The sequence below is a fragment of the Petromyzon marinus genome, chromosome 45 (assembly GCF_048934315.1).
Source record: "Petromyzon marinus isolate PM22_M1 ecotype Great Lakes invasive population chromosome 45, UKy_Petmar_22M1.pri1.0, whole genome shotgun sequence".
In the NCBI taxonomy this organism is placed as follows: Eukaryota; Metazoa; Chordata; class Hyperoartia; order Petromyzontiformes; family Petromyzontidae; genus Petromyzon; species Petromyzon marinus.
The window spans coordinates 11,357,633-11,369,765 of record NC_133711.1 but is presented as its reverse complement, the minus strand read 5'-3'; the positions used below and the strand labels follow the sequence as shown (position 1 = coordinate 11,369,765).

The 12,133-nt window shown below is 46.2% G+C and overlaps 1 protein-coding gene across 5 annotated transcripts in view; it reads left to right on the top strand.

Moving 5' to 3' along the window:
* FARS2 (phenylalanyl-tRNA synthetase 2, mitochondrial) overlaps positions 1–10,822 on the top strand; it is a 55,063-nt gene extending 44,241 nt beyond the window's left edge. For all 5 annotated transcript variants that reach the window (XM_076074108.1, XM_076074107.1, XM_032971277.2 and 2 more), the window contains 3 exons: positions 714–874; positions 7,169–7,320; positions 8,440–10,822. In XM_076074108.1, coding sequence (XP_075930223.1) covers positions 714–874; positions 7,169–7,320; positions 8,440–8,578 — 452 coding nt within the window. In that variant the 3' untranslated portion in view covers positions 8,579–10,822. The remainder of the gene's footprint in view (positions 1–713; positions 875–7,168; positions 7,321–8,439) is intronic.
* The last annotated feature ends 1,311 nt before the right edge of the window (positions 10,823–12,133 follow it).

Genomic DNA, 12,133 nt, shown 5'->3' with positions numbered 1-12,133 from the left:
AAATTCTCTAGAGGAGTCGTACAACCATAGCTGCCACTGCTATCCTGTGACCTGAAATCTAAAATATAGCTGTAGATGACCGATGTATGAAATTATGATGTATTGTGATTATAGTACGCTGCTACTGCTATTGTTAATCCGGCTGTTATGGATTGACATGCAGCTAGCGAAGGATGCTAGGTTTAGTGATGTGTGTTGTGTGTGTCGCTATTGTAAACTTTTAATCACATTTGTTGGGAAAACTGTTACATTGTTTATAAGCATTGTTTTAGTAAGTTTTAGAGGGGCTTGGTTTGGCCCGATTTTTTTATTTAGTATAGATTTATACTTAAAAGTTTGATCTGTATTGTATTATGATTGTTATTGGGATCACACATCGAAATGGAATTTTTTAGCATTTTTTGTGTGCAGCATGGACGGGTGGTGCTTTTTCTGTAGGATTGTATTGTTTATGTATGTGATATTTAGAGTTGTGTACAATTAATTTTAGGTGTATCTTGTAATTTTATTGTTTGTTGCAGTTGCACCCAAATCAAGTGCCGAATGGCTCACAGGGTAAATCCTAATAAATGAAACTGAAAAACTGATTTAATGAGTTTCCCCCTGTTGCATGTGCCCAGCGGGAGCTGCTGACTATTGGTGGTGCTACAGATTAAATTGTTGAGTAAATGATGAGTGAGTAATTAGAATGATCTCTCCCTGTCTATGCTCAGCGGGGGCAGCGGACCGCGTGGGTTGGGCGTTTGGCGTGGGGCTGGAGCGTCTCGCGATGGTCCTCTACGGCATTCCCGACATCCGCCTCTTCTGGAGCTCCAACGAGCACTTCCTGCGGCAGTTCCGCATCGACAGCATCCACACACCCATCCACTTTCAGGTCAGAGGGTGCCCCCGAGATGTTAGCTACCTTGCCTGGTGTACAGGAGGTCATGGGCTCGATCTCGACCCTGACGACGCCTATTGTATATTTGGAGTTTGCATGGCTCTCTCTCCCCGTGGTCGCGTGTATATTTTTCTCGTGGTCCTGAGGTTTTTTCCTCCACATTTAAAATCGAGATGCATTTTAGAATCTTTGGATGATATAAATATCCACATGATAAGCCACTTTGTGGCTATGTTGCTTCTGAAAAAGAGCTATATGGCTCAGTGGGCCTTACCTGGTAAAATAAAAATAGTAAATACGAGAAGTGGCAATGCATCTGTCAATTGTCACCAATTAATATGTTCACAAAGTGCACACCGAATCGTGCATGTAAAAATATATGACATGATTTATGCAAATTATATGATAATGTGACATGTAAACTAATGGGCCGAACGAAAGAGAAAAACCGAAAGAAACGAGACGGAAAATAACTAGAACAAACACTATTTATCATTGAATCGCGATCCTGAGATAAGTCCAAGCCATTTGATTTGTTAATTATTCATACGTAATTGTACAATTGTTACAAATTGTACCAAAGACCGGCTTATGTTCATTGAGCTGCAGCTGAAGAGTGTTTAATCAATCTATTTCATACCGGAAGTGCACCAAAGCACAAACACAATACAATGAAAACGCAACACAGTTACAAGGTTAAGGGACACTAGTATCGCGGTGATCGTCCTATCGTGAAATTGAATATCATATCCGCACCGTGAGAAATGACATCGCGGGCAGCGCCAGTTTCAGGCGTGTTGCGGCAACATGACAGTGGCATGACAGCCGTGCTCTTTAACACGTCACTGCATGACAGTCACGAGAGCAGTCTCAGAGTGACGTAACTCTTTCCTGTTCCAATGATGTACACGTACGTACGTACATTCACGCACATCGCGACAGCCTTGCTAAATAAAATTTACGCTAACCGCTTGCGCATTACGAGATTCGGCGGTGAACGGGACCCCTCACCCTGCCACTTGCAGTTGTCTCGGTAACGGTGAAGAGACTTCTCGTTTTAGTGAGAGGGCAGCGGAAAAGGAGCGCGTCTAAACCCAATGTTGGACTGTACTATGTTCCCATGTCTTCCCCCCCGCCTTCAACTAGCACCGACCATTTCAGTAAAGTATGGTCAATTATCTATGGGACCTTTTTGCCAGTATCAAAAATTATGGAGAAATAAGAATAGTTTTTACACTTGCTGGCAATCAAACAAGGTGACGGTGCATATCTTATCAGAGCATGTTTGTTTGCATGTTTTGCCACAAGTATGTGTGGTTCATGCATACTTGATGCCTTGCAAAAGGGATCTCTTTTGTGTTTGAACATCTTAACACCTCTTGTACTCTACAGTTGTTCTCGTCTGTGGTGCCTCATTTGTCTTGATCGTTTTGACTACAAATCCAGACGTTCTTAGACTAATAATTATTTAATCCACACAATTCCACCTGTTTGCTCATCAATTAATCGAAGAACTGTTTCACAGCCACGGATTATCGAATTAATCAACAGAGACACGGAAATCAAAGCCATCTGTTTTATTGCCAGAAATGGGAAAACATATTCTAGTTTTTTTTTTCATTACATAGAGCCAACCGTGATCCGCACAGCGTGGGGAGCTCAGGACTTTTAAATGTGTATAACGCTGATGCGAATACTCTGCCCGCCGACAAGACACGTCCATAGGAATTGATAGATTGTCATCCATTCTCCCTGGCGGTTTCACCGCAGGCTTGTCGCGAGCGGCCCCAAAAAGGAGCTCAAATTCTGACTCGCGCGAACACGTCGCACTGTTCACAAAAACACATTTTTGTGCATTGCGAGAAGAAGCCACACACTTAAATTGCGGATAGGTTGTCGGCCCGTGTCTGACAGTGTAATTTAATCTGTCGGCCCATGCCCTAGGGACCAGTGAAAATTAGACACGTGGAGGCCCCATTTACAAAAGTTGCACCCGAATTTTGAAAGAGCAACACGCCAATGTCTCCATTACGAACGTCGGGGAAAACGCAAGCTCGAGTTATTTCAGCCGCTTAATCAAGATGTGAATCTGTCCCGTGTTAATAATCAATCATTTATAATTCATAAAGCGCACAGTTTCTGATCATTCTCATACAGATTCAGGGGCACGGGAAACCACAGACGGCAAGAGCCGCTGCCGCCGCTGCCAACAGTTACCCAAACTCTGTCGTCCTATATTGGGTTGTTTGGCCAATACAATTGTAGTGAGTCCAACTGAGTCGCAGACGTTGTTCTTCAGAGGCAACACTTTTATTGTAACATCAACCTGTTAACACAAAGGGGTAACTGCCCCTTCACCAGATACTACAGGCTAGGGTGGTGACCACCTAGCTAACTACTCTATATGTAGGAGTTACAGCTACGAAGGGTCAGACCCTCACTCGGGTCCCCGACCACGTGTTGATGCCTCATAGAGCTTCCAGCTTGTAGACGTGGAGCTTCCAGCTTTAGAACGAAGAACCGCGGTCCCTCCCAGGGACCCACCTTATATCCCCCTGGGTCGGGGCCGCTCCGCCCTTGGCCCCGTCCACCTTCTGGAGCGTTCTGGCTCCCTCTCGATCCCTCTCGAGAGCTCTCCCCGGACACGTGATCACCCACTAGCTCCCCCACCTGGGGGCCTCTCTGTGGACACTCCGGATCACGTGTGTACTGGGTCAACCAGAGTGCCATGGACCGGGGCAACCCTGCCCCTGGGCTGACACTCTCCCGCTCCCCCTTGTGGGAGCCCGCTCGACACGCTATGCGTGGTGCCCGCGATATCTCAGCCCTCACCAAGCCCCGCTAGGGCTCGTACCACACCCGCCTATGGGGTGTACGCGATGACGGTGCATCGCACGCCGTGCTGTGCTAGAGCCGGCCTCACACAGCAACCCACCCGGTGCTGTCCGCGATGTAGGGACATCGCACACCACGGCTTTCTCGGGCCGGCAACATACAGTGACATCACCGATGTCACTACACAATCAATGAGTGTTGACACACGTAAACTAAATGATTAAACTACAGTAAAACCTTGGATTGCGAGTAACTTGGTCTGCGAGTGTTTTGCAAGACGAGCAAAAAATTTAAATACATTTTAACTTGATAAACGAGCGAGGTCTTGCAATACGAGTAGTACGTATATGCTTTGTCTGCCGAGCGTCACGTGATCACAACTGAACCGATGGTTCTTCTCTCTCTCTGGCTGCGGGACTGTGGGTAATGCTCGGTCTCAGTCGGCGTGCCTCACTCATATAGTCAACATCCGTGCGAGCGTATACTGTTTACTATACTGTTTACTATATCATTGGATAGGTTCCTTGTTAAAGTCGCACAAAAAGAAAAAGATTACTGTGAGCCAACAGATGGCAGTGATTCTGTTAGTGACAGTGAAAGTCGTCCTACACAATAACCCTCCTCTCTTTCGTCTCCCTCACACGAGCCACGATTCAATTTAATTACTTTATATTAAATTTAAATAATAAAAATATAAAAAGGTATTTTGTATTAATAATTTTTATATGAATATTTTTGGGTTGTGGAACGAATCATCTGAGTTTCCATTATTTCTTATGGGGAAATTCGCTTTGATATACGAGTGCTTTGGATTACAAACACGTTTCCGGAACGAATTATGCTCGCAATCCAAGGTTTTACTGTATGCTTTTTTTACCAGGTAAAGCGCACTAAGCTACGATACAGCTCTTTTGTCAGAAACGACCTGGCCACAAATGATAGCTCAAACAAGTGGCTTATCGTGTGCACATTTGTAGCAGTAGCCAGCTACTGTAAACGCATGACAATGATAATAAATGCGGAGGGAAAAACCGGAGAACCCGGAGAAAAATCCACGCGACCACGGGGAGAGAGACACGCAAACTCTAAATATACAGGCGTGGGAGGAATCGATCCTTCAAACTGCTAGATTACCGGAAATGGTCAGTCAGTTGGTGGGTCATGTGCTGTGGGATACAATGTTGGTACTCCCACCTCTTCCAAGATGCGTGATCGGCATGGACGAGTAGGCCAAATACCCTCTAGAGGGGCGTTCTTGAGCTCCTTCTAGTTGGGAGGTCCTTCCGCCGACAGTGGCATGAGCAAGCAATTGCAGTGCTGCACCTTTACCTTTTACCTTCGCGGGCATCCACCACCTCGCCCGGCACGTATAGCCAGCTGGCCTGCCCGACAGCCATGGTCTCAATTGGATATTTTTATCCCAAGAAACGTTCCCAATTAGTGGGCTCTGGCAACTCTCAGGGTTATGAACGGCGCAGGCGGACGGTCGCCTTGTGCGGGCTAATGTGACGTTCACCAGTGACAGCGTTGTCAGAATGCGCCTCGGATAAGCGTGTGTGTTTTTATTTACACAGTTAAACTAAAAACGATTTTTTATTTTACCAGGTAAGGCCCACTGAGCTTATATAGCTCTTTTTCAGAAGCGTCCTGGCCACATGATAGCTCAATATAGTGGCTTATCTTGTGTAAATTTATAGCATCCAAATAATCTAAACGCACGTTGATTCTAAATGTGGAGGGACAAACTAAAATGTCATCGTGGACAATGCAATCGATGCCACCATGCCCTACCATTGCTTCCTTCCTTCTGCCAGATCCCATAACAATTATAGTTGATAAGACTGCAAAGGGTTGCTCTTATAGTCTTTTGCAATCTGGCTTTGTCTTCCCCTCGGTCGTATGTCTCACAAAGTAATACATATTTTATAGACCCCCGGGGGTTGGTGATCCTAACTAATTACTATTCTTATTTTACCAGGTAAGGCCCACTGAGCTATATAGATCTTTTTCAGAAGCAACCTGGCCACAAATGATAGCTCAAGGAAGTGCCTTATGTTATTTAAAGCAGCCAAATAATCTAAACGAATATTTCTAAATGTGGAGGGATATACCGGAGGTTCCAGAGAAAATCCACACCACCACCGGGAAGAGAGAACACGCAAACTCCAAATATGCAGGCGTCAGGGTTGGGGTCGAACCGACTACCTCCTGGATACCAGGCAAGGTAGCAACTCTCGGTGGCGAGAGTTGCTGAGCACAGGCCCAAAGGCCAAACATGTGAAGCGGCCGGTAACAACACAGCACTTCCTCTCGTGTGGCGTCTGAAAAAAACAATTACAGCATCGTGCACTGTACCAGCCACAATAGGTGCTCGCTAATAACACTTGCCCCAACAGTCTGATCTTGCAACCTTGTGACTGTAACCTGGGCGCTCTGATCACGGCACCACCTGGCTGGATATTGGGAAAAGATTTTGAATTTAAAAACATGCAACAAAAAATATACGGTGGGGAAACCTTTCTGTGAAAGAGGTCATGGCAATTGATGTCTCACCCGGAGCTTGAACTCAGGCCCTCAGATGTCCCGGACTGGGTTAGATTTACTTTACCACGATTATTCTCAACCCTTTAGGGAGTCTGCTGACCTCAGTTGAGCCGTACACATGAACAAAAGCTGAGAACTTGAAGAGTGTAAAAAGACACGTGGATCAGAATCATAATATGTATTTACACTGGAGGAATCCGATGAGCTTTAAAGCTTTTTGTCACAAATGTCCAGTAGAGGCAGTCAGAACGTTACAACAACAAACAAGACAAAAACACGATGGGAGTGCAAAGTATAGGAAAGGTAAACAAATCACTTAAAAATATACACAAATAAAACTACATTATTTTTATCTAACCAGGTAAAGCCGACTTAGGTATTAATTTATTTTCCAGAAGCGATCTGGCCACAAAAATGATAGCTCAACAAAGTGGCTTATCACATTGAAATTTATAGCAGCGAAAAGAATCTAATTAAATGCATGCTCAGAATACCACTGAGAGGCAAGCAAGAGGAACACACAGATGAAGGTACAAACGCAAATCAGAGACACATTGGCCTTTAAAGAAAGTCTGTGGGCTCGGAGGGCATGATGGCCGATGGACGAGAGTGGCGATGGAATGGCAGCCAAAGGAGGGAATGCACGACCACAGGAGGTGAGGCAACGAGATCATCTGGTGCGCAGAAATGGGATGGATTGTGGCATCACGGTACCACGAGAGATGGCAACGGCGTGAGGAGTCCTTTGTCCAGCAGTGGATAGATTACAGATGATGAGGATGATGATAAAACATAATTATACAGGTCGCACAAGGGTAGCCCCCCAGCACTTCCCCAGACAGCTCTCACGATTACCGCCAACGGCGCGTTTTGCCCGACATCTCTGCGTGTTCCGCGCATGCTCCCCAGGCCTTCAGCAAGTACCCGCCGCTCGTCAACGACGTCTCCTTCTGGCTGCCGCCCGACGGCTACGAAGAGAACGACTTCCACGAACTCGTGCGCAGCCTCGCCGGTGACCTGGTGGAGAGCATCACGCTCGCCGACGACTACGTCGACAAAACGTGAGCCACGGGGTCGCGCGCCGCCGCCGCTGCCGCCGCCACCATCACCACCGTCGCCTGCACGGGGGCCCCCCCGTCGCGCGTGCCGGACCGCCGAGCAGGAGAGACTCCGATAGCAGGGGATGGAACCCGGGGGGAGCGGTCGTCTCCTCTCCTCTCTTCTCTTTCTCTCTGTTGGGGTTTTCGTGCTTGAGCCAGATACTGCGAGGTGCCGAGTTCGAGCCCTGGAGCTAGATTAGGTGTTGCTGTCTGAGGTGCCGTGGTGGCGAGATGTTAACTGCCTCGCCTGGTATGCAGGACACCTGTATATTTGGAGTTTGCGTGTCTCTCACTCCCCATGGTCACGTGGATTTTTTCCCGGGTCCTCAGGTTTTTCCCTCCACATTTAGAAACATGCGTTTAGAGTATTTGGCTGCTCTAAGTTTCCACGTGATTAGCCACTTCGTTGAGTTATCATTTGTGGCCAGGTCATAGCTCAAGGGGGCCTTACCTGGTTAAATGAAAATAGTTTAACAGTTTAGTTTAATAGTTTTAGCTGATGTAGATGTTAATTCATCGAGCCTGTAACGTTTAAGGTATTGCACCCAAGCTCTGCCCTTTAGTGCCTGTCACAGGGTTATTAAGAAAGTGGATTGACTCTGCGCCAGTAACTGTGAGGTGCTCAGTTTGAGCAATGGCGTTGATCGTCTCCTATTGGAATGCGTTAGGTCACTGAACACTGAAACCCTCAAAGTTTTGGGTTCGAACCCTGAGCCTGGAAGCCTCATGCATGGCAGCATCGTGAACGTGGTGGACCACCAATAGCTAGAAGCTGTCTCTCTCTGCAGTTGGAGTGCTGGACCTGTCTCAAAGAGCTGATAATCCACTGAGCCAGCAGCTCCAAGGTTCTAAGGTCGAGACCTGGAGGCCTTTTGCCGAGTTATCATGAACGTGATGTATGTATGTTGGACATCTTTGCACTGTACGTAGCCAACCGTGCTGATCGGCGATGGAGCATTGAGCAGGAAATTATGAATTCTGTGTTCGTGGGTTCGAGCCCTGTACACTGTAACCCCACGTCTGCCCCCCCCCCCCCACCTCGCCCCCTACCTCACCCCCCCTGGTGTGTGCGTGGTGCAGCACGGGCCGGCGTAGCCACTGCTACCGCATCACGTACCGCCACATGGAGAAGACGCTGACTCAGCAGGAGGTGGCGGTGCTGCACGAGCGCGTGGGCCGCGCCGCGCAGACTCAGCTCGGGGTCATAGGGCGCTTCTGACGGCCGCTCCCCCCCCAGCATCGCCCCACACACCACCCACAGCCACCCGCTATCTCTACCTCCCAGCCTCTGCCCTCACACTTGATGCCAGTACAGCAAGTAGGTTGCTGACCCTGCGTATTGCCATCGATTCATATAAATTCTTATGCTCACGATACATGCATCGAATAACAAATATGAGAATATCTGTATGTTGCATACACGGAGGCCAAGAGGCAGGCCTGGAAAAAGAGGTGGTTGGAAGTGCCAGTACAGAAAGTAGGTTAATCACCTATCAGTACGGATTTTTTTAGTGCTATACTCTCGCATTTGTGGGCCTCCTTTGGATGGTGCACTTGAGTTTTCTCCCACTCGCGAAGAAACTCGCATACATGAATTTGTCAAACATCCTCAGCAGGACCCTCCTGATAAATATGCCCAAGACTCGTTGAAGGTTTCCTTCGTAAGTGAAGTTTTGTGTTTTCAAATTAAATCTTGTTAGCGAGGAAGCGACCTTTTCTACTTGCTTGGCCACTTGTCCACTGCAAACTAAATGAAAGGGCTTCCTTCCAAGGCATTCAACAGCACCAATGCTGGGCTCACACACACACTTATCAATTCTTAGACGGCATTCATTTTGTTTAACACGTAGGCTTTCGCAAAAAATATCCATAAGAGGTTTTTGGGTTAGATCGCGTACATATATAAATGTGTCGTTAGCATGTTAAAGAAGCGCTGCAAATGAACGGTTACAATGATGCACAAATCAACAGGGCATTGAATACCAAAACCAAATCAAATAAGAGCATTGAAACTGCCCAAGTAATTAAAACGATCAATATACCGTATATTGCAGGAGTAACTTATAAATTAGCCAGATGTTTGGAAAAACAAAACATCCGAGTCAGATTTGGCACGGTACATAAAATACAGAAATTAATATCTGGTACAAAAGATGAATTACCGAAGCTATCAACAGAAGGTGTGTACAGGATTAACTGCACGTGTGGTAAATGTTATGTGAAATATTATTTTTTCCCAAATATAACTGTCAGCAGTAGCAGAACACGCGTGCCAACAAGGACACTCAATTGATTTTGATAATGTTGAAGTTTTGTGCAAAACTAGCTACTACTGGCCAAGACTAATTAGAGAATCTATCGAAGTTGAAAGAAATCAAAATAACTTTAACCGTTCGGATAGCTACTGTCTTAGTGCTGCCCGGAAGCGAATCATCAAATAATACATGAATTAAATGCATGCCTATAAAGGGCAGCATACTTCAATAGGGATTACCGTTGGTAGGGCTAATTTAATGAGCAATGCACAGGGAGGACAGGTTCAAAGGGCACGCATAATGCACATGCATCATGTACGTTGCCTCAGTAATCCCCCCCCCCCACCACATTGTGCAAGAGTGCAGAAGTTTGGTCAACACATCTACGCCTCTATATAAGGAACGAAACATTAAGACTTAACAAATCTGGCTCTCGCCTGATGAAGCTTGTTGTAATTACTGGCGAAACGTCGTACTCAGATTGTAAATGTTGTGGCTTGGCTCTCCAATACACCGGTGTGCTGTACTGATGACGAATTGACGTGTTCTGTTTACGTGACAACCCTTACTAGTTGGCTGTGTCGGGTGGTGGCAGGTTTAACGACACATTTATATATTTACGCGATCTAACCCAAAAACCTCTGTCATGGATGACATTCATTTTACATTCACAGCAGTAAGAGCTTTGTTTTACCGCAAAAAAATATATTATCTCTGTATAGAGCAAAAACATGTAATGAGTTGAGTTTGTATTGCTTAGGACTCAATCCAGTTAGATCCCAGAGACCAAGCAGGGTCGAGCCCGGATAGTGCTTGGATGCGAGCCCACCATGCATACAGCGGGTGTTGTCAGCTGCTGAGGGACTACTTTGTGGGCAGCAGAGCACCTTGCAACGAAATCAGTTCTTGTACTGTACTTCGATGCTCCCACATATGCAACCCGCCTTCACCAAACTGCACTGACCAGCGTGATGAAGTGTGGCTGCGGGTAACGAGGGACTCGGAAGCCATCGCCGTCTCCGCGGTGGCCGCCACGTTGATGGCTCTCCTGAGCACGATTGGGCGTTGATCACCGTCACCAATGCCCCCCCCCCTCCTCCTCCCATTATGAACGTTGTCATTATTACCCTGCGTTGACATTTCAAACGCTGCGCGGCACGACATTATTTTTGTAGAAAATAAACGGAAATCGATCGCCTTGTTACGGACGGAATTGCGTGCGAGTATTTTTTTCTGACGTTCGCGACGTTAAGAATTTAAAAGCGTGGTTTATTTTTTACTTGCGTAGTCATTGGTTGCAAGTTTAAATCACGAGTCAATGATCTACTCAGCCCATCCTTTCTCTCTCTTGGGTTGATAAAAAAAGGAATGCTCTGGGAATTCCGCCGTGGTTGTCATGGAGAGAATGGTCCCTGTAATGGGAATGTGGGAATTCTACCACTGGCTTAATGCAGCCATTAAAGACTCTACCCTGGATAAGGATTTTTTTAGTAGAGATTATTTATTTCTATAAGAGTTTTTCTCTTATTTCACAATTGTTATTTTAATGTTACCTTTATTCCACTATTGTTCACCTATTGAGTGATGGAAATGTATGATCAGGATTTAGCACCGGGATTCTGGAGTTGAGAATAATCGCTGGGAGCGTGGCAGCACAGGAAGAGGTTGGATTACAACCACGGTCTGAATCAATACATGGAGTGCATCTGATCTGAGAGGAACGGAATTGGTTATCACCATGTGCTCTGCCATTAACCCAGTTGATTTGCTTCAATCCAGGCTCTTCAACGGAGCGATCCCGCGCGGGTTTTTCACACTGCTGAAATTCACTCTTGTGTTCGTTGGCAGGTAATGGATGACCACAGGTGAAGCAGTGGGTTTGTTTGAATGATTAGGCGTAGGACAACCTGGAGTATAGCACTCATGGCAACGCGTTTGGGCCTGCGGGACCTTTACATTACGCGGGAAGAGGTTTTTTTCACCGCAGCAAACAAATTATCGTCCTCATCAGTCTAAAATGTCATCATTGCGGTCGGCTTTTTGAGGCATAGGGACCGTATCGCATCGTGGGCAGGTGTACCACACGTTCCATGATATGCAGCTCAGTTTCCAATCCCATCCAAGAATTGGCACTGGCATCGGGAATGTGCTGCTCATATATATTAGAAGATTATTGTATATTGGCACAGCGTCAGCATGGTGTTGTCATGTATATCGCCAAGAAGTTATGCAAATTTTGATTTAAAGCTTTCGTGACTGCAGTGATTCATATTCTTGGTTCTTTTGGTAAAGTCACGTTGAAGGGAAACAATAAAATAATAAAATATATATAAAACAATATTTTATTGTTTCCCTTCAACGTGACTTTACCGAAAGAACCAAGAATAAGTTATGCAAATGTTGGGATAAATGAGCACTCGCATGTGTTGACTGCACGGTCGTGTTCGGGGCCAGAGGACAACATGTGGAGTCGACTCGTGGCGTAGCTATCAGGTAGTGCAGGCGGTGCAACTGCACCG